The sequence below is a fragment of the Pongo abelii genome, chromosome 18 (assembly GCF_028885655.2).
Source record: "Pongo abelii isolate AG06213 chromosome 18, NHGRI_mPonAbe1-v2.0_pri, whole genome shotgun sequence".
NCBI lineage: Eukaryota > Metazoa > Chordata > Mammalia > Primates > Hominidae > Pongo > Pongo abelii.
The window spans coordinates 23,868,774-23,892,434 of NC_072003.2; the positions used below are offsets into that span (position 1 = coordinate 23,868,774).

The 23,661-nt window shown below is 38.1% G+C and overlaps 1 protein-coding gene across 1 annotated transcript; it reads left to right on the forward strand.

The window, feature by feature from the left end:
* Positions 1-1,535: 1,535 nt before the first annotated feature.
* On the forward strand, positions 1,536-12,616 carry LOC129050712 (phospholipid-transporting ATPase ABCA3-like). The gene is made up of 4 exons (XM_054533579.1): positions 1,536-1,680; positions 10,743-10,841; positions 11,135-11,300; positions 12,272-12,616. Exons 1-4 carry the CDS (start codon positions 1,550-1,552, stop codon positions 12,581-12,583), a joined length of 708 nt encoding a protein of 235 aa, XP_054389554.1. The 5' UTR covers positions 1,536-1,549; the 3' UTR covers positions 12,584-12,616.
* Positions 12,617-23,661: the final 11,045 nt, after the last annotated feature.

Genomic DNA, 23,661 nt, shown 5'->3' on the forward strand with positions numbered 1-23,661 from the left:
CTTCTCTGTCTAGCATGCTGTTATGACCACTGAATGAATTTTTTATTTGTCATGTATTTTTCTAGTATTTCCATTTGGTTCTGTTTTGTAGTTTACATTAGTCTGCAGATATTGCTCATCTGTTCATACTATGCTTTTTTCCATTTCCACTAGATTATTTAATATATGTATCAGAGTTATTTTAAAGTCTTGGTCTCATAATTCCTAAACTGAGCCAATCCCTGTGGTTGTTTATATTGGTTTTTCCATCATATTTAGAGTCTCAAACTGATCTCAAGCAGTGCTCCTGCTTTGACCCCACAAAATGCTGGGATCATAGGCATGAGCCACTGTATCTGGATTTTACATTTTCTTGTTTCTTTGCATGTTTTGTCTTTTTTGTGACTGATTTTGTGAATAAAATGCTACTTCAGTATTTTCTGCAAAGTCCTGGAGTGTCCTGGAGGGATTTTTCTCTGCTACCTTACCCTACTCTTAGCTTCTAGAAGGCCAGTGGAGTGCACCTAGTGAAGACACAGAGTACTATGGAAAGAATTCTTTTTTTTTTGTTTTTCTTGAGACAGAGTCTCGCTCTGTCGCCCAGGCTGGAGTGCAATGGCATGATCTCAGCTCACTGTAACCTCCACCTCCCGGGTTCAAGCGATTCTTCTACCTCAGCCTCCCAGGTAGTTGGAATTATAGGCGCGTGCCACACTGTATCCAGCTAATTTTTTTTTTTTTTTTTCTGAGATTTGAGATTGAGTCTCACTCTGTTGCCCAGGCTGGAGTGCAGTGGCACAATCTCGGCTCACTGCAACCTCCATCTGCCGGGTTCAAGCAATTCTTCTGCCTCAGCCTCCTAAGTAGCTGGGACTACAGGTGCGAGCCACTACGCCCGGCTACTTTTTTGTAGTTTTAGTAGAAATGGGGTTTCACCATGCTGGTCAGGCTGATATTGAACTCCCGACCTCATGATCTGCCTGCCTCGGCCTCCCAGAGTGCTGGGATGAAAGGCGTGAGCCACCGCGCCGGCCCTAATTTTTGTATTTTTACTAGAGACAGGAGTTCACCATGTTGGCCAGGCTAGTCTTGAACTCCTGACCTCAGGTGATCCACCCGCCTCTGCCTTCCAAAGTGCTGGGATTACAGGCATGAGCCACCACACCCGGCCAATTTCTTCGATTTCTGAAAGGATTTTTATCTGACTTATTTACTACCTGACATGTAGTAGACACCCAACAAATATCTGTTTAATGCATATTAATCTTGTCCTCTCAGATTTCAGTGTCAGTAGGACGAGAAGCCAGATAACGAGACTTTTCATCGTATTCTCTGCTCTATCTGGTTATATAATCCAGATCATTATCAGTCCCTAAGAGAAATAACGAAATTATAAAAGAAGATTTATTAGGCTCCTTAGAGTTGTAATTAAATGATTTATGACATGCCCTGTCTTCTAGCTTACCCAGGTAAAAAAAGTCACGTGTGATCTCACAGGTATGGGAAGTACAAAATTGTTTTATTTGTTCTTCTACATGGATTTTTCTCAGGTGTGGGATACCACATTGTCATGGTGAAGACGCCTGACTGTAATGTCGAAGAAATCTCAAAATTAATTCATTATTATATACCGACAGCCACTTTGGAGAATGATGTTGGAACTGAGTTATCATTTATTCTACCCAAAAATTATGTGCACAGGTATGGATCCAGAGAATGCTAAATGAGTAATTCTTAGACAGCCAGAAATCATTGTTTCTTTTCCTGGTTTCTTCAGGCTTAGCAAGTAGAGTTTATTTAACAAGACAAAAATCCTGCTACAGCTGCCATTTGCACTGAAAAGAGAGATGCACCTAAAGGCTATAGTATTCTGGTGTTAATTGGGATAACTGATGAATGTTTTTGGTAGAGTAAAAATTATTCCTGGTGAGTTGAGTGAAGGGGAATATTAAGACAATGAAAGACAAAAAATGGATGGCTTAAACATGGCTTTTAGAGTCAGGATGACATGAACCGAGAGGAAATAGGCAGCTTGGATGCACCAGTTAGCCAAGTTACTCATCAAAGGGAGTCACAAAGAATAATAACTTTTCCTGTGATAACTATCCTAAAAAAAGAGAAACAACTAAGAGTATTCATTGGTGACTTTCAGATATTTTTAGCTTCTTGCCATATTCAAGTAAGTAGTTGCTTTGGTATTCTCTAGATTCAAGCCAGTTGTCATCTTCATAAGGACTATGGGGGATGGGGGACTTTAATTTCTTCTTTTCAAGAACAACAGGAATGTGTCATAAAAGAAAAAGGAAAGGAAGAAGAACTGTACCATTTGAGCTTTGTTCACTCAGAAAATCAGGAAGTTCAGCCAGGCGCGGTGGCTCCCACCTATAATCCCTGCACTTTGGGAGGCCGAGGCAGGCAGATAACCTGAGGTCAGGAGTTCGAAACTAGCCTGGCCAACATGGTGAAACCCTGTCTGTACTAAAAATATAAAAATTAGCCGAGTGTGGTGGCTCACGCCTATAATCCTAGCTACTTGGGAGGCTGAGGTGGGATAATTGCTTGAACCCGGGAGGTGGAGGTTGCAGTGAGCCAAGATTGCACCATTGCACTCCAGCCTGGGTGACAAGAGCAAAACTCTGTCTCAAAAAAAAAAAAAAAGAAGAGAAAATTGGGAAGTTCTTGAATAGCAGCTTGAGGCAGCTAATCAGGCAGTGGAGTAGAACCAAGACCCTAGTCATAAGCTGGAGTGGAAGAATTAAATACAGTGAAAAACTGGAAATAATATTCTGGATATGTCTCCCTAGCGATACGAGGCAGTTGACTCATTCAGCCAAAGTGGGAGGCAGGTTTTATGTTGGTGCCTGAGCCCAGGGTTGTAGTCATGATCCACCAGGATCTACAGAATCTATCTGAAGGAGAGACACAGATAAAGAGCTTGCTTAAGCTTGCCACACTATCTACCTGTCCTGATTTGTATGGCCACAAACGGCATCCTCAGACAAGATCAGAAACACCATGTTGAGATTCTATCTAAGACAGGAAATGTGAAGACTTAGAAGCAGATGATATGGTGAGACCACATCATCTTACTAATCGTTTAACTCAGAAGAGAGAAATAGGAAGATACTCTAGAAGGTAAAGAACTGATTGTAGATTTCTGGGCTGTAGATATAGAATGATACACACAGTACAAAATAAAATGAAAATCATGAATTTAGGGATGTTTATATCTGCTCAGGATGATGTTTTCCCTAACAGGGAGAGCTTTTTAAATATATATATACTTTTAAGTTCTAGGGTACATGTGCACAACGTGCATGTTTGTTACATAGGTATACATGTGCCATGTTGGTTTGCTGCACCCATCAACTCGTCATTTACATTAGGTATTTCTCCTAATGCTATCTCTCCCCCAGCCCCTCACCCCCAAGAGGCCCCAGTGTGTGATGTTCCCCTCCCTGTGTCCATGTGTTCTCATTGTTCAACTCCCACCTATGAGTGAGAACATGTGGTTCTAACAGGGAGAGTTTTTTTTTTTTTTTTTTTTTTTTTATACTTTAAGTTCTGGGGTATATGTGCAGAATGTGCAGGTTTGTTACATAGGTATACACGTGCCATGGTGGTTTGCTACACCCATCAACCCATCACCTACATTAGGTATTTCTCCTAATGTTATCCCTCCCCTAGCCCCCTACCCTCTGACAGGCCCTGGTGTGTGATGCTCCCCTACAGGGAGAGTTTTCAGCTAAAAGAATTGGGATGAAGAAAATATAAGAAAAAGAAATACCTATAAATCCAGTTATTTCAGAGAATAATATGGAAAGAATGAAATGATGGTTAAATACTCACTGATACCTACCCCAGCTAAAATTTTGATAACCTAACAGCAATTGAGCACTTAGTTTCTACCAGACATTGTTCTAATATGTATTTATTTGCCTGAATAAATACTGTGGAACAGAAAAGTAGTAATTTTAATCGCATATACCTGTATTCCAATTCATTGAATATATCTCACAAGGAAAGTCATCTTGAAATTTTAAAACAGGATGGGTGTGGTGGGCTCACACCTGTAATCCTACCACTTTGGGAAGCCAATGAAGGTGGATTGCTTGAGCCCAGGAAATTGAGGCTGCAGTGAGCTCAGATCATACCACTGTACTCCAGCCTGGGTGATGGAGTGAGACCCTGTCTCAAAAAAAAAACCAGAAAAAAAATTTTTTTTCTTTTTTTTTGAGACAGAGTTTCACTTTTGTCACCCAGGCTGGAGTGCAGTGGCACAATCTTGGCTCACTGGAACCTCCACCTTCCAGTTTCAAGCTATTCTCCTGCCTCAGCCTCCCAAGTAGCTGGGATTACAGGCACCCATCACCACACCCGGCTAATTTTTGTGTTTTTTGGTTTTGGTGTTTTGTTTTTTGGTTTCTTTTTTTTTTTTTTTTGTAGATACGGGGTTTCACCATGTTGGCCAGGCTGGTCTCGAACTCCTGACCTCATGATCTGCCTGCCTCTGCCTCCCAAAGTACTGGGATTACAGGCCTGAGCTACTGCACCCGGCCAGAAAAAGAATTTAAAAACAAGGTCATAACTTGTAAAACAATGCTGAGACTTGGTAGAATGAAACCTAAGCTTAGAATTTAATAGCAGAATGATGGATATATGAGACGCATCAGAATAGTGCTACTTATCAGGGAATATTTATATGCTTAAAATTCTAGATCTAGAAGGTAGAAATATACAGAAAAAAAAAAAAAAACAGTGGGTGACCATAGGAGGAGAAAGAAACAAGTTATATATCATTTTGTGAAACTCCTGTAAGCCAGAAGGAGGAAATGCATAATATATTCCTGATACAGGTTTGTTTAAGTAAGATTCATAGCGAAGGGAGTAATTCAAACATAGACTTGCCCGGGAGCGGTGGCTCACGCCTGTAATCCCAGCACTTTAGGAGGCCAAGGCAGGCAGATCACGAGGTCAGGAGATAGAGACCATCCTGGCTAACACGGTGAAACCCCGTCTCTACTAAAAATACAAAAAATTAGCCGGGCATGGTGGCGGGCGCCTGTAGTCCCAGCTACTCGGGAGGCTGAGGCAGGAGAACGGCGCGAACCGGGAGGCGGAGCTTGCAGTGAGCCGAGATCGTGCCACTGCACTCCAGCCTGGGCGACAGAGCAAGAGTCCATCTCAAAACAAACAAACAAATATATATATATAGACTTGTAATATAGACATGTATTGCTACAGGTCTGACATATTTTTGACTTTTCTTGCCAACAATTAAACTTCCTAGAAAGATGGAGGAAATGAGAAAGAAACTGCTACTGTAAGCCTAATTCTGATCATCAAGAAAATGTTGGTTGAAGATTAAAAACAAAATGTCAGATAACTTTGGGAGAGTTTCCCATACACCATGGTAGACTTCATGGCAGAAAAGGAGGACAGAACTTGATAGATTCAGACACATACAAAATTGGAAGGTATACAGAAAAGCAAAATTCCATGGCATGATTTTTTGAAACGAAGTGTTCCTCAAGAATATTTGGAAACTTCAGTAATGAAATTCTGACCACCAAATCCCAAATCTAAAGAAAATGGAACAATACCCAAAGTGTAGTAAACAAGAACAAATAAGACAGGCTGATACAGAATATTACTAGGAAGTCTAACCCCTTCAATGTGTTATTCAAAGAAAGTTTTAAAAGTAGTTAATATCATTATACTCTTTTTTAAGAGTATGGAGTATCTTGAGCAAGGTTGGCTCCTAAGCAGCACAGTTGGAAAGATATGTGAGGGTTACAAAAATCTATGTTGTGGAACAGAAACAAAGCTAGTATTTGAGATAAGGACCAGCAGGTAATCAGGAAAAAATAGACCGGAAATTAAACGTGAACATGATAGATCCAGATGAAATTTTATGCCATGAGTTCTGTTTTGGCAATGCCTCTTTTTATGTGCCTTGATTTCTTCTAATTTTGCCTCCATTTGTATTTTAAAAATGGGATTTTGAGGTTGGGATCTGGCAGTAAGAAAAAGAAAAATCTGAAGTTATATCTTTTCCAAGAATGTCAAGGAAAAGAAGCTTCGATGCTGTCATCAAGGAAGCAAAATTCCTCAACTCCTCTTTAAATTCAACTCCTCTTTAAATTTTTGATCAAAGAGAATGATCTTTTAATTAAAAAGGGATGCATAAGCAAAAAGGAAGGCGAGATATTCAGAGTGTTCCTCACAGCTGCAAATAAATTCCAGTGTCCAAATGAAGATGTGCATACGAGCCACTCAGACCACCATGAAGGGATTATAAAGGAATAAATGCTAAAGTGAAATAACGTTGTGGCAAATGAAGAGAATATAAAACATACTTATTTTTACCTTTTTACCAATGATATGATGACTCGGGGTCAGAAAGATTCAAATCATAATATTAATAGTAGATCAAATGGAAAGATTAAATCAAATAGTTATTACTGATACAGGCTGAAATTGAACACAGGCTGAAATTGAACACAGGCCCATTTAACTCCAAAACTTTTTGCTTTTCCGTCTATACCATGATGTTAGAAAAGTGGAGACATACCAATCTCATCCTAATTTTAAGCCTCACAAATTGATACCACCCAAAGATACCAAAGTTGATTTTGAGCAAAAAAAGAAGAAAAGAATAAAACAATACCTAGAATGAGAATTTAGAAGAAAAATCACTTTTTCAAGTAGAATCACACCTAAGTCTTAGACATAATTTCCTCCTGAAATTATATATAATTGTATGTCAGTCCCGGAGAAATATCAACCTCCTTTCATGAAGATGGGGGGAAAAGAATGAATTGTGGACAAGATATTAAATTTTGGAAGAATAGAACCACACTAAGAAGTCATAAAAATGCCAATTCTGAAAATCAATGTACTGCAAAAATAGAAAACTTCTGAAACTCTCTGCTTTGTAGCCTCAATAAAATTAAAGAAGACGCTGTGAATCTAGACCCAGCAGTTTTGAAGAGGAAAAGTGAGATAAATTCTTGATTGGGTAATAAAAAAAACTGACCAAATAATTATGGCAGAAAATAGCAGAACTAATGAAAGAGAAGGCTATGTCAAAAATTCTTCCCAGAACTATGAGCAAAATTAACAAAGAATAAGGGAGTATCACATTACCACTACACATCCCCTAGAATGGCTGAAGCTAAAAAGATGGACTATAACTTGAACATGGCAACTGGCTGTCATCGCTGGTAGAAGTGTAAAATGGTGAAACTGCTTTGTAAAATATTTGGTCATTTCTGGTAAGCTCAGCATGTGCTTATCCTATGACCTAGCAATCACACTCCTAGTATATACCTAGGAGAGACAAGTCTATTAAAATACATATAAAGTAATGTTTATATTCACAGTCACTTTATTCATAATAGCCCCAAATCAAAAACAACCAGAATGTCCTTTAGCAGGAAATGGATGAATACCACTCAGCAATAAAAAAGAATGAACTATGGCCGGGCACGGTGGCTGACGCCTGTAATCATTCCAGCACTTTGGGAGGCCGACACAGGGAGATCACAAGGTCAAGAGATAGAGACCATCCTGGGCCATCATGGTGAAACCCCGTCTCTAAAAATATAAAAATTAGCTGGGCGTGGTCGCCTGTGCCTGTAGTCCCACCTACTCGGGAGGCTGAGGCAGGAAATCGCTTGAACCCGGCAAGAGGAGGGTGCAATGAGACGAGATAACATCACTGCACTCCAACCTGGTGAGAGAGCAAGACTCCGTCTCAAAAAAAAAAAATGAACTGGTGATATATGCAAAAACATGAGGAAATCTCACAGACATTACTTTAGGCCAAAAAAGCACATACTGTAAGATGCCATTTATATAAAACTCAAAAAAAAGCAAAACTAATCTTTGGTTCTGGAATTCTAATATAATTGTTACTATATGTTGTGTGTGTATGAACATGTGTATGTGTGTCTGTGTGTGCAGATAAAGAGGGGTTATCGACCAGAAGGGCTTCCTGGAATACCCTTCTGGGACGCTGGAACTGTTCTCTGTCTTATCTGAATGTTATCCAGGTATGCTCGTATGGAAAAATTCATTTGCCCCTTAGTGCATTTTATATATGTTGCACCACAGAAAACAAGAAAAAAAAATCTAAATTTAAAAATATATGTAGTGATGGAAAGAAGTACATCAAATAGTTAACAGGGATATACTTGAGATAGTCAGATTCTTTTCCTTTTTATGTTTTTCTCTATTCCCCCCAAAAGATACTATATATTATCTATATAATATCTATATTTATTAAATATAATATATGTATTATATATAACATATAAAACATATAATTAGAAAAAAGGTATATAAACATATAATTAGAAAAACAGGCATACTTGAGGTGGTCAGATTCATAATATGACTTTATAATACAACTGGCTCATGAAATAATTTGTTTTGTTATTTATTTCTTTATTATTCTGTTTTGCTTACTGTTTGCTTTATTACTAAGGAAACTAGAGTTCACTAATCTACTTATGGTTGCATGATGATAAAAATTAAAGAGCTTATTTATTTCTGGAGTATATGAATTAGAAAGTGAAAGTCTTTCATAATTACTCTCCATAGAAGTAATCCCTGAGAAGAGTTTGATGTGTATTTTTATTTTTTTGTGTTTGTTTTGTATTGTTTTAATTTTGTTTGATGCATATTTTTCAAGAACACCACACTGACATGTGTACAATCATAGTAATAGTTTTTTATTTTTTATTATTTTTTTTTCTTGAGATGGAGTCTTACTCTGTTGCCAGGCTGGAGTGCAGTGGTGCGATCTTGGCTCACTGCAACCTCTGCCTCTCAGGTTCAAGCGATTCTCCTGCCTCAGCTTCCTGAGCAGCTGGGATTACAGGTGCATGCCACCACACCCAGCTAATTTTGTATTTTTAGTAGAGACGGGGGTTTCACCATGCTGGCCAGGCTGATCTCGAACTCCTGACCTCAGATGATCCACCTGCCTTGGCCTCCCACAGTGCTGGGATTACAGGTGTGAGCCACCGCACCTGGCTCATAATAGTTTTTTAGAAATGGGATCCTACCACACTAATATTCTGAATCTTGCCTTGTTTACTCACCAGCATTTCTCAGCCAACTTTCTGTGTTAGGAATTGTAGGCTTTCTTCATTTATAAAATGACTGTGGAGAAATCTACATTTTAATTATATCTTATTCTGTCATATATTCATACTGTAATTTATTTGTTCATTAAACTGGTGATGAATATTTAGGTTATCAAGACTTTATGCTATATTAATACATTTAAAGCAGTATACAATTTAATTCTAACTTTGTCATATATTGCAAAAAGCCAAAAGAACCAAAAATAATTTTGCCAAAAATTAGTGTATTAACAGTGGTTATCTTTGATGGATGGTATTATGATAATTTTTATTTTCTTTATGTACTTATTTTATGAATTTTGTACAATGCACACACATTAATTTTTTTTTGAGACAAATTCTTGCTGTATCACCTAGGCTGAAGTACAATGGTACAGTCACAACTCACTGCAGCCTTTACCTCCCAGGCTCAAGTGATCCTCCCACCTCAGCTGCATGAGTAGCTGGAACCACAGGCACGTACCACCATGCCCAGCTGATTTTTTTTTTTTTTTTAAGAGATGAGGTCTCACTGTTTTGCGTAGGCTGGTCTCATCCTCCTGGCCTCAAGCAGTCCTCCACCTTGGCCTCCCAAAGTGCTAGTATTACAGGCGTGAGTCACCATACTCAGCCCAAATTTAAAAATGAAAAAGAAGAAAATATGAGTGAATCCCACTTGAGAAGTCATATATTGGAAATGAAGAAATGTAGGAGAAAATGGACTTAAAATATGTCAAAGACTGGCTGTCACACAGATGGATCATATCTGCTCTAAATAACCTCAAGGTGTAAGATTAGAACTAATGTGCAAAACCAGACAGAATGTAAGCTTGAATATGGAGGCAAGTTTGATAGATTTTCTAAAAGGAAATTGTTAATTCCCCTAACACTGAGTGTGTGCAAAGATAGGTTTGATTGACCTTCACTGGAAATGGATAGAGATGGATTTGAGAACTGGAGGTTTCTGAAAAAGATAATCATTTGAACACAACATTCTGTAATATCTTCCCGGGAAGACCGTTCTTTAAAAGACTTGATGTCTCCACATTGTATCTGGCTCAACTTCCATAGACTTTTCTGGACATTTAATCACATAGTTCCCTCTAAGTCTTTAAGTTTTACTGCACTTACTCCATTTTCTATTTTTTTAGGATTTTTTTATTGTGGATGATTTTATTTCTTTTTTTTATATTTACTGAGTAATAGGAACCATAGCATATATGTGTGTGATAAGTTAACTCATGTTCGTGATAAGTTAACTCATGACTAGAGGTATTAACATATATAGAGTCTCCTGATAGTTGTCTTAGAAGACCAACAATATGTGTGTCCAAGAACTAAGTAGAGTGGATTCACCATATTTTCTTTTTCTCTTTAAGTATGAAATTGATACGTGTGAATTGTACAAAATTCAGAGAATAAATTGCTATAGCAATTTGCTAGTCTCTTTCTCTCCTTTTGTCCCACCTTTCTGATTTACCAGAGGCATAAAATTATAATAAGCATCGAAATGCAAAATGATCCACATTTTCCCTACTGCTGAGGGGAAATTATCTTAGAAGAAAAAGACATAAATATGAAAATCATCTGGTTTGGTGCTAGCTTTTTCTATTCCTCTTCTACTCCTAGTTTTCAAGCTCTGTTTACTGCTCTGGAACAAGAACAAGAAAACCTGGGCATTGCTAGCTTTGGTGCCTCTGTCACTACCATGGAAGAAGTCTTCTTAAAGTGAGTGACAATATATAGGGAAAAGAAAATCTCTGGAGGGAAAATAACATGTATTAGTTCCCTTTGTAAGCTCTCCTGACTTTCATGTTTCATCCAATAGAAATGTAAGGGCAACAGGGCATGTTTGGGAACCATTGCTCTACCACAAGTACCATGTTGCTTCCAAGTAATGATTTCTGCCAGGCAATGAGCACACCAAGGTGCTTTCTGAGTTGGGGGCTGCAACTCACATTCTTCAAACAGGGTATTTTGGGATAAGGTTGAAATGAAATACTTCGCACTTTTTTATGTAGGGTCGGTTACATGGAAGAGTCACAAACCGATATCGAAGCTATGCAGTCTTCCTCCCAAATGGGCCAAGCCTCCAACAGGAACCAGAATAAGAACATATCGAGAAATGTTGAGGGAGCAGATCCTCCCACCCTGAATGAAAGCCCTACTATTAACTTTAATACCGGGGTAAGCACCTTTACCAACAAACCTGGTGTATATATGGTTGGAGTGCAAGAGGTACGCTTTGTCGACCAGATGGCAAGCAGTCTATGCCACTTCCTAATCAGTTTTCTAATGCAGAAATGATGGGTTCTAGATAAGGTATCAACGGTTTGCTTTCACCATTGTTATTCCTCCATCCTTTTTTTCTGTTTTAGAATTCATTTCTTTTCAAATCAGTAACCACAAAATGTGTTGGTTTATTGAGGCTAAGTTAAGGGTATTAGTGAGCCTGAATTTTAATAATTAAATATGCACAATATTTTAAGTATTCTAAGTTTTCCTAATGGGAATTGTTACTGTGTAAGGGATGGTTCCCTAATCAGTATGATCCTTCACATGGGAATTCTCTGAGTCGCCAAATATTTTCTTCATTCTTCTTATAATCATCCACTCCTTCTATAAAGCACCCTAGTTTTCTTGGCTATCAGGAGTCTGAAGAAAATCATCCTTCTAAGATTTTTGTGTGTTATATCTAAAGCCAAACTGTAAACATTTTATTTAATATATTACAGCAGAGGTCAGTAAACCTTATGTAAAGAGACAACAAATATTGAAGGCTTAGCAGGCCATCTGGTCTCTTTCACAATTACTCAAGTCTGTCATTATAGCACAAAAACAACCATGAAAATACAGAAATAAATGGGCATAGCTGTGTTCCAATAAAACTTTATTTATAAAAACAGGCCATAGGGCTATAGTTTGTTGACCCCTGCCTCATACAAAGAAAATATTGATCATACAATTGTGTCGTGTCATACTATGCTTAGGTTCTATTCCAAGTATTTACTTCTATAAACTTTATGTGTTTGTAATACAAAACTTGTATATGTTCATACCACAGAATTTCAAAGCATTCGTCTTCATGAAGTTCAACATGAATGGCATGTTTAAGCCTGTAACTATTGTAATATTATGTTTTTCTCTTTTTTCCTTAGTGTTCTCTCTACAGCCAGCAGTTCCATGCCATGTTCGTAAAGAGGGTGATGTTCAACTGGCGCAACTGGAAACTGCTTTTGTTACAGATACTGGGACTCATAGGCTCCCTTGCCTTTCTCTTAAGATCTAGTAACACTTCTTCACAGGATGAAATTATTAGGCAAATGGATTTGAGTCAATATGGTGAAACCATTGTGCCCTTTTCTATTTCTGGGAATTCTGATTTGACTGCAAATATCTCAAAACACCTTGAGGATATGCTCAAGTCTGACAGTCAAAGACCTCAGGAAGTACAAGGTAAAGCTCATTGAGAAAAAAAAAGAACTGCTCTCAGAGATGATCTTCTTATGTTACTTACAAAGAGAGTCTTAACTATAATGTTTGGCTACCCACTCTATCCTTCCCCTGTTAGTCACAAATGCCTTAGAGACAGTTATATTAAAGTCAAAGAATGCCCTCGTTCTTTCAGATTTTTAAATTTATTTATTTTTTAACTTTTAAGTTCATGGGTACATGTGCAGGTTTGTTACGTAGGTAAACTTGTATCATGGGGGTTGTATAGATTATTTCATCACCCAGGTATGAAGCCTAGTATCCATTAGTTATTTTTCGTGATCCTCTCGCCCCTCCCACTCTCCACCCTTCCGTAGGCCCCAGTATATGTTGTTCCCCTCTATGTGTCTATGTCTTCTCCTCATTTAGATCCCACTTATAAGTGAGAACATGTGGTATTTGATTTTCTGTTCCTGTGTTAGTTTTTTTTTTTTAATTTTATTATTATTATACTTTAAGTTTTAGGGTACATGTGCACAACATGCAAGTTTGTTACATATGTATACATGTGCCATGTTGGTGCGCTGCACCCATTAACTCGTCATCTACATTAGGTATATCTCCTAATGCTATCCCTCCCCCCTCCCCCCACCCCACAACAGTCCCTGGTGTGTGATGTTCCCCTTCCTGTGTCCATGTGTTCTCATTGTTCAATTCCCACCTATGAGTGAGAACATGCGGTATTTGGTTTTTTGACCTCGTGATAGTTTGCTGAGAATGATGGTTTCCAGTTTCATCCATGTCCCTACAAAGGACATGAACACATCATTTTTTATGGCTGCATAGTATTCCATGGTGTATATGTGCCACATTTTCTTAAACCAATCTATCGTTGTTGGACATTTAGGTTGGTTCCAAGTCTGCTGTTGTGAATAGTGCCGCTATAAACATACGTGTGCATGTGTCTTTATAGCAGCATGGTTTATAATCCTTTGGGTATATACCCAGTAATGGGATGGCTGGGTCAAATGGTATTTCTAGTTCTAGATCCCTGAGGAATCGGCACACTGACTTCCACAAGAGTTGAACTAGTTTACAGTCCCAGCAACAGTGTAAAAGTGTTCCTATTTCTCCACATCCTCTCCAGCACCTGTTGTTTCCTGACTTTTTAATGATCGCCATTCTAACTGGTGTGAGATGGTATCTCATTGTGGTTTTGATTTGCATTTCTCTGATGGCCAGTGATGATGAGCATTTTTTCTTGTGTTTTTTGGCTGCATAAAATGTCTTCTTTTCAGAAGTGTCTGTTCATATCCATGCCCACTTGTTGATGGGGTTGTTTGATTTTTTCTTGTAAATTTGTTTGAGTTCATTGTAGATTCTGGATATTAGCCCTTTGTCAGATGAGTATGTTGCAAAAATTTTCTCCCATTCTGTAGGTTGCCTGTTCACTCTGATGGTAGTTTCTTTTGCTGTGCAGAAGCTCTTTAGTTAATTAGATCCCATTTGTCAATTTTGGCTTTTGTTGCCATTGCTTTTGGTGTTTTAGACATGAAGTCCTTGCCCATGCCTATGTCCTGAATGGTATTGCCTAGGTTTTCTTCTAGGGTGTTTATGGTTTTAGGTCTAACATTTAAGTCTTTAATCCATCTTGAGTTAATTTTTGTATAAGGTGTAAGGAAGGGATCCAGTTTCAGCTTTCTACATATGGCTAGCCAGTTTTCCCAGCACCATTTATTAAATAGGGAATCCTTTCCCCATTTCTTGTTTTTGTCAGGTTTGTCAAAGATCAGATAGTTGTAGATATGTGGCATTACTTCTGAGGGCTCTGTTCTGTTCCATTGGTCTATATCTCTGTTTTGGTGCCAGTACCACACTGTTTTGGTTACTGTAGCCTTGTAGTATAGTTTGAAGTCAGGTGGCGTGATGCCTCCAGCTTTGTTCTTTTGGCTTAGGATTGACTTGGTGATGCGGGCTCTTTTTTGGTTCCATATGAACTTTAAAGTAGTATTTTCCAATTCTGTGAAGAAAGTCATTGGTAGCTTGATGGGGTTGGCATTGAATCTATAAATTAGCTTGGGCAGTATGGCCATTTTCACGATATTGATTCTTCCTACCCATGAGCATGGACTGTTCTTCCATTTGTTTGTATCCTCTTTTATTTCCTTGAGCAGTGGTTTGTAGTTCTCCTTGAAGAGGTCCTTCCCATCCCTTGTAAGTTGGATTCCTACGTATTTTATTCTCTTTGAAGCAATTGTGAATGAGAGTTCACTCATGATTTGGCTCTCTGTTTGTCTGTTATTGGTGTATAAGAATGCTTGTGATTTTTGTACATTGATTTTGTATCCTAAGACTTTGCTGAAGTTGCTTATCAGCTTGAGGAGATTTGGGGCTGAGACAATGGGGTTTTCTAGATATACAGTCATGTCATCTGCAAACAGGGACAATTTGACTTCCTGTTTTCCTAATTGAATACCCATTATTTCCTTCTCCTGCCTGATTGCCCTGGCCAGAACTTCCAATGCTATGTTGAATAGGAGTGGTGAGAGAGGGCATCCCTGTCTTGTGCCCGTTTTCAAAGGGAATGCTTCCAGTTTTTGCCCATTCAGTATGATATTGGCTGTGGGTTTGTCATAGATAGCTCTTATTATTTTGAGATACGTCCCATCAATACCTAATTTATTGAGAGTTTTTAGCATGAAGGGTTGTTGAATTTTGTCAAAGGCCTTTTCTGCATCTATTGAGATAATCATGTGTTTTTTGTCTTTTGTTCTGTTTATATGTTGGATTACATTTATTGATTTGCATATGTTGAACCAGCTTTGCATCCCAGAGATGAAGCCCACTTGATCATGGTGGATAAGCTTTTTGATGTGCTGCTGGATTCTGTTTGCCAGTATTTTATTGAGGATTTTTGCATCAATGTTCATCAAGGATATTGGTCTAAAATTCTCTTTTTTTGTTGTGTCTCTGCCAGGCTTTGGTATCAGGATGATGCTGGCCTCATAAAATGAGTTAGGGAGGAGTCCCTTTTTTTATTGATTGGAATAGTTTCAGAAGGAATGGTACCAGCTCCTCTTTGTACCTCTGGTAGAATTCGGCTGTGAATCCATCTGGTCCTGGACTTTTTTTGGTTGGTAAGCTATTGATTATTGCCTCAATTTCAGAGCCTGTTATTGGTCTATTCAGAGATTCAACTTCTTCCTGTTTTAGTCTTGGGAGGATGTGTCGAGGAATTTATCCATTTCTTCTAGATTTTCTAATTTATTTGCATAGAGGTGTTTATAGTATTCTCTGATGGTAGTTTGTATTTCTGTGGGATCAGTGGTGGTATCCCCTTTATCATTTTTTATTGCATCTATTTGATTCTTCTCTCTTTTCTACTTTGTTAGTCTTGCTAGTGGTCTATCAATTTTATTGATCTTTTCAAAAAACCAGCTCCTGGATTCATTAATTTTTTGAAGGGTTTTTTGTGTCTCTATTTCCTTCAGTTCTGCTCTGATCTTAGTTATTTCTTGCCTTCTGCTAGCTTTTGAATGTGTTTGCTCTTGCTTTTCTAGTTCTTTTAATTGTGATGTTAGGGTGTCGATTTTAGATCTTTTCTGCTTTCTCTTGTGGACATTTAGTGCTATAAATTTCCCTCTACACACTGCTTTGAATGTGTCCCAGAGATTCTGGTATGTTGTGTCTTTGTTCTCATTGGTTTCAGAGAACATCTTTATTTCTGCCTTCATTTCATTATTTACCCAGTAGTCATTCAGGAGCAGGTTGTTCAGTTTCCATGTAATTGAGCGGTTTTGAGTGAGTTTCTCAATCCTAGTTCTAGTTTGATTGCACTGTGGTCTGAGACACAGTTTGTTATAATTTCTGTTCTTTTACATTTGCTGAGGAGTGCTTTACTTCCAACTGTATGGTCAATTTTGGAGTAGGTGTGGTGTGGTGCTGAAAAGAATGTATATTCTGTTGATTTGGGGTGGAGAGTTCTGTAGATGTCTATTAGGTCCGCTTGGTGCAGAGCTGAGTTCAATTCCTGGGTATCCTTGTTAACTTTCTGTCTTGTTGATCTGTCTAATGTTGACAGTGGGGTGTTAAAGTCTCCCATTATTATTGTGTGGGGGTCTAAGTCTCTTTGTAGGTCACTAAGGACTTGCTTTATGAATCTGGGTGTTCCTGTATTGGGTATATATATATTTAGGATAGTTAGCTCTTCTTGTTGAATTGATCCCTTTACCATCATGTAATGGCCTTCTTTGTGTCTTTTGATCTTTGTTGGTTTAAAGTCTGTTTTATCAGAGACTAGGATTGCAACCCCTGCCTTTTTTTGTTTTCCATTTTCTTGATAGATCTTCCTCTATCCCTTTATTTTGAGCCTATGTGTGTCTCTGCACGTGAGATGGGTTTCCTGAGTACAGCACACTGATAGGTCTTGACTGTTTATCCAATTTTCCAGTCTGTGTCTTTTAATTGGGGCATTTAGCCCATTTACCTTTAAGGTTAGTATTGTTATGTGTGAATTTGATTCTGTCATTATGATCTTAGCTGGTTATTTTGCTCATTAGTTGATGCAGTTTCTTCCTAGCCTTGATGGCCTTTACAATTTGGCATGTTTTTGCAGTGGCTGGTACCAGTTGTTCCTTTCCATGTTTAGTGCTTCATTCAGGAGCTCTTTTAGGGCAGGCCTGGTGGTGACAAAATCTCTCAGCATTTGCTTGTCTGTAAAGTATTTTATTTCTCCTTCACTTATGAAGCTTAGTTTGGCTGGATATGAGATTCTGGGTTGAAAATTCTTTTCTTTAAGAATGTTGAATATTGGTCTCCACTCTCTTCTGGCTTGTACAGTTTCTGCGGAGAGATCCGCTGTTAGTCTGATGGGCTTCCCTTTGTGGGTAACCCGACCTTTCTCTCTGGCTGCCCTTAACATTTTTTCCTTCATTTCAACTTTGGTGAATCTGACAATTATGTGTCTTGAAGTTGTTCTTCTTGAGGAGTATCTTTGTGGCGTTCTCTGTATTTCCTGAATTTGAATGTTGGCCTGCCTTGCTAGATTGGGGAAGTTCTCCTGGATAATATCCTGAAGAGTGTTTTCCAACTTGGTTGCATTCTCCCCATCACTTTCAGGTACACCAATCAAACATAGATTTGGTCTTTTCACATAGTCCCATATTTCTTGGAGGCTTTGTTCATTTCTTTTTATTCTTTTTTCTCTAAACTTCTCTTCTCGCTTCATTTCATTCATTTCGTCTTCCATCACTGATACCCTTTCTTCCAGTTGATTGAATCGGCTACTGAGGCTTCTGCATTCGTCACGTAGCTCTCGTGCCATGGTTTTCAGCTCCATCAGGTCCTTTAAGGACTTCTCTGCATTGGTTATTCTAGTTATCCATTCGTTAAATTTTTTTTTTCCAAAGCTTTTAACTTCTTTGCCATTGGTTCGAATTTCCTCCTGTAGCTTGGAGTAGTTTGATCATCTGAAGCCTTCTTCTCTCAACTCATCAAAGTCATTCTTCATCCAGCTTTGTTCCATTGCTGGTGAGGAGCTGCGTTCCTTTGGAGGAGGGAGCCACTCTGATTTTTAAATTTTTCAGTTTTTCTGCTCTGCTTTTTCTCCATCTTTGTGGTTTTATCTACCTTTGGTCTTTGATGATGATGACGTACAGATGGGGTTTTGGTGTGGATGTCCTTTCTGTTTGTTAGTTTTCCTTCTAACAGTCAGGACCCTCAGCTGCAGGTCTGTTGGAGTTTGCTGGAGGTCCACTCCAGACCCTGTTTGCCTGGGTATCAGCAGCAGAGGCTGCAGAACAGCGAATATTGGTGAACAGCAAATGTTGCTGCCTGATCGTTCCTCTGGAAGTTTCATCTCAGAGGGGTACCCAGCCGTGTGAGGTGTCAGTCTGCCCCTACTGGGGGGTGCCTCCCAGTTAGGCTACTCGGGGGTCAGGGACCCACTTGAGGAGGCAGTCTGTCCGTTCTCAGATCTCAAGCTGCATGCTGGGAGAACCGCTACTGTCTTCCAAGCTGTCAGACAGGGACATTTAAGTCTGCAGAAGTTTCTGCTGCCTTTTGTTTGGCTATGCCTTGCCCCCAGAGGTGGAGTCTACAGAGGCAAGCAGGCCTCTTTGAGCTGCGGTGGGCTCCACCCAGTTTGAGCTTCCCGACTGCTTTGTTTACCTGCTCAAGCCTCAGCAATGGCGGGCGCCCCTCCCCCAGCCTTGCTGCTGCCTTGCAGTTTGATCTCCTTTGCAAGTACATGGATAAAGCTGGAAGCCATTATCCTCATCAAACTAATACAGGAACAGAAAACCAAACACGTCATGTTCTCACTTATAAGTGGGAGCTGAACAATACATGGACACAGGGAGGGGAAAAACATGCACTGGGGCCTGTCGGAGGATGCGGGGGAAGAGCATTAGGAAAAACACCTAATGCATGCTGAGCTTAATACCTAGGTGATGGGTTGATAGGTGCAGCAAACCACCATGGCACACGTTTACCTATTTAACAAACCTGCACATCCTGCACATGTACCCCCAAACTTAAAAAATAAAAATAAATAAACAAATAAAATAAAAAACTAATTATAATAATAATAGCTATTCTGACTGGTGTGAGATGGTAACTCATTGTGGTTTTGATTTGCGTTTCTCTAATGATCAGTGATGTTGAGCTTTTCTTTATGTGATCATTGGCCATGTGTATGTCGTCTTTTGCAAAGTCTCTGTTCATGCTGTTGGCCCTCTTTTTTATGAGGTTGTTTTTTTTCTTGTAAATTTGTTTAAATTCTTTGTAGATGCTGGATATTAGACCTTTGTTGGATGCATAGTTTGCAAATTTTTCTCCCATTCTGTGGATTGTCTGTTTACAGACAATTGTCTTTTGCTGTCCAGGAAGCTCAACAAGGGGATTTTTATTACTTGCAACAAGTAAGGGGAGCACTGGGCATAGCTTCTTTTTAAATTTTTTCTAGCAATGTTGCATGTTTAGTTTTCTAAAAAACTACCTAGCTGCTTTCCAGAGTGGCTGTGTCATTTTACATTTCCCTCAGCAATGTATGAGTGATCCAGTTTCTCTGCATATTCACCAGCATTTGGTGGTGTCACTATTTTTGTTTTGGCCATTGTGATAAGTGAGTAGTGATATATCACTGTAGTTTTAACTTACCTTTCCCTGACTTGCATTTCTACATATTTTCATGTGCTTATTTTCCATTTGAACGTCATCTCCAGTGAAATGTGTGTTTATCACTTTTCCCTATTTTTTAGTTTAATTTTGGGGGTTTTTTACTATAGAGTTTTAAGCAGTTTTTAAAATTATTTTCTCTCATACTGAGATTATCATCACCCTAACAAGGTTTTTTCTCAGGTCAAAATTTTTTTAATTTTTATAAAGTCTAATGTATTTTTTTTCTTTTATTGATCATGCTTTTGATGTCAAGTCTAAGAACTCTCCACCTAGCCCTAAATCTTGAAGATTTTCTCCTAAAAAGATTTACAGTGTTCTAAAAGTTTTATAGCTTTACATTTTACATTTATTATCTATTTTGACTTAATTTTAGTATAAGGTGTGATATCTGACTCAAGGTTAACTTTTGTGCCTATGGATCTCCAATTGCTCCAGCAGCAATTCCTCCATTACTGAATGATGATATTCATTTAATTATTTTGCAGCTTTATCAAAAAAGAGTTGGGCATGTTTGGGTCTATTTTGGGGTTTTCTATTCTATTCCAATAATCTATGTATCTATTCCTTCATCCAATGCCACACTTGAAATCTGGTAGACTGGTTCTTCCCACTTTATTCTTGTTTTTAAAAGTTGTTTTGCACATGGACACAGGAAGGGGAACATCAGACTTCAGGGACTGTTGTGGGGTGGGGGGAGGGGGGAGGGATAGCACTGGGAGATATACCTAATGCTAGATGACGAGTTGGTGGGTGCAGCGCACCAGCATGGCACATGTATACATATGTAACTTACCTGCATGTTGCGCACATGTACCATAGAGCCTAAAGTATAATAATAATAATAGTAATAATAAAAAAAAAAAAAACACCAAAAAAAAAAAAAAAAAAGTTGTTTTGGCTATTTTAGTTCCTTTGCTCCTCCATATAAATTTTGAAATGTTTGTCTATACCTACATAAAAACTTGGAAATTTGTCAGAAATTGGATTAAATCTGTATAGTAAATTGAGGAAAATTGACATCTTTACTGAGTATAGTCTTTGAATCCATGAACGTAGGATGTCCCTTTATTGATTTAGAACTTTTATTTCTTTCATCAGCACTTGTTTTCAGCATACAAGTCCTGCACATAGTTAATTTATGCCTAAATATTTCATTTTTCAGTTAATGTAAATGGCATTGCCCTTTTAATTTTGGTGTCCATATGTTTATTCTAGCATATAATTATTTGATTTTTATTCTTATATGGTTATCATGTATCCTGCAACTTTGATGGACTCATTTATTAGTTCTAGAAATTTTTCTTGTTGGTTCCTTGGGATTCTCTATGTAGACAATCACATCATCTGCAAATAAGAGCAATTTTCTTTCTTTGTGATCTGTATGCCTTCTGTTTCCCATTTACGCTTTATTACACTGGAAAGAACTTCCATCACTATGTTGAATCAGTGGTGAGATTGAATGTTTTTCTTTGTTCCCAATGTTAGGAAAAAAGGTATACAGTCTTTCTCCACTAAGTATAATGTTAGCGGTAAGGAATTTTTTAGATGCTTTATATAAAGTTAAAGAAGTTCTGCTCTACTCCTATTTTTCTCAGTGTTTTTTTAATCATGAGTGCTTATTGAGGTTTCTCAAAAGTTTTTTCTGCACAGATTTGTACAATTATGTAAGTTGTCCTTGTTAGTCTATTAATATGGAGGGTGACATTAATTGATATTCAAATATTGAACCAGCCTTGTATCCCTGGAATAGATTCCAGTTGATCATGGTGCATAATTCTTTTTATATATTGTTGAATTCTGTTGGCTAATATTTTGTTAAGGAGTTTTGCATCTATATTCATAAAGGATATTTATCTGTAGTTTTCTTTTGTTGTACTGTCTTGGTGTGGTTTCATTATCAGGTAATACTGGCTTCATAAACTAAATTGAGAAATGTTCCCAATTCTGTTTCCTAAAATATGTTGTGTATAATTAGTGCTTATTCTTCTTTAAACATTCGATACGATTCTTCAGTGAAAATATTGGGGCCTGGAGACTTCTTTTTTATGGAATTTTTAGTTGAGAATTACATTTTCTTAATAATTATTGCTATTCAATGATCTACTTCATATTGAATTGTCATAGTTGTATGTTTAGAAGAAGTGGTCCATTTCATCTAAGTCATGAAATCTATATGTTATATTAGTCAGAGTTCTTTAGAAGAGCAGAACCAACAGGATACATATATATGTGTGTGTGTATATATATATATATATATATATTTACACATATATATACAGAGAGAGAGACAGAGACAGAGAGAGAGAGAGAGAGAAATGTATAAGGAAAAGATTTATTAGAGGAATTGGCTCATGTGGTTATAGAGGCCAAGAAGTCCCATAATATGCTGTATGCAAACTGTGTGCCCAGGAAGCCAGTAATTCAGTCTGAGGCCAAAGGCCTGAGAACCAAGGTAGCCACTGGTGTAAGTCCCAGAGTCCAAAAGTCTGAGAATCAGGAGTGCTAATGTCTAAGGGCAGGAGAAAATAGATGGCACATTTTCTTTCATGAGGAGAAAAAAAATTGCCCTTTTTTCACCCTTTTGTTCTATGTGGTCCCTCAGTGGATGGGATAATGGCCACTCACATTGGTGAGGCGCTTTATTCAGTCTACTGATTCAAATGCTAATCTCGTCTCGAAACACCCTCACAGACATACCCAGAAATAATGCCTTACCAGCTATCTGGGCATCCCTCAACCCAGTCAAGTTGACACATAAAATTAACCATCACATTTGTGTAGTTAATCATAGAATTCCTTTATCATCCTTTTTATGTCTGCATGATGGGTGGTGATTTTCTCTGTTTCATTCCTAACATTGGTGATATGTGTCTTCTCTCTTGTTTTCCATCCACTGTGCTTTTGTCTGGGTATTCTAATCACTTGTCTTCCAGTGCCCTGACCTACACTTTATTTGTGTTCAACCTGCTATAGTTATATATTAACTTCTTAATTGTAATTAATGTGTTTTTTAATTCTAACATCAACATTTGATTATTTCTATGGACTCCAGTTCTCTGGTAAATTCTCTATCTTTTCTACCTGAGTCATCAATGAATCTGTTTCTATTGTCTGTGCTTTCTCTTGGTTCTGTTTCTTAGTGTAATTGATAATTTCTTAATTCAATGCCAGATATTGTGTATGAAAATTATAAAGATTCTGCATGAGATTATCTTCTCCAGAGGAGATTCAGTTTTACTTCTGGCAGGCAGTAAGGTTAAGGAAAGATCTAAATCCAATCATGGATTGAAGTAATTTGAGGCTGGGTTTAAATTTTTATAAGAATGTGTCTGTTAAGCTGGGCATGGTGGCACGGGTCTGTAGTCCCAGTTGCTTGGGAGACTTAGGTGGGAGGGTCACGTGAACCTAGGAATTTGAGGCTGTAGTGCACTATTATCATGCCTGTGAATATTTCCCACTTCCCTGCAGCCTGGGAAACACAGTGAGACCCGATCTCTTAAAGAAAGAATTGATTTATTTCTTACTCACTATTTCTGAGAGGGTATTACCCTTCTTGAGCCCCAAAGAGAGCCTGAGGATTCACTAAGGTACCTCTACCATTTATAAATCTATAAAGGCCTCAAAGAAAAAAGAATGTAGAATGTTGGCCTCATCTCAGTGCATTTCCGTTCTTCCCAAATGTTGATGGTTTTCCTAGATGTCTAATATCCTTAATGAGGTGGTATTTTTAAATGTTTTTAGTTAGCTTCTATGCTTTCCAGAGGAAGGTTTTGTCTGCTGTAAGATTAGCAAAGCTATGAATGAAAACACTTATAAATCAGTTTAAGATAGATAAGTTGAGAGAGTCTATGTTTTCTCAGTGAAGTAGTAGTTTAGGATATAGGCTATGAAGTGAGAGAGCTTGGAGTGTAATGATGAAGTAAAGTGCTGGAGGGGA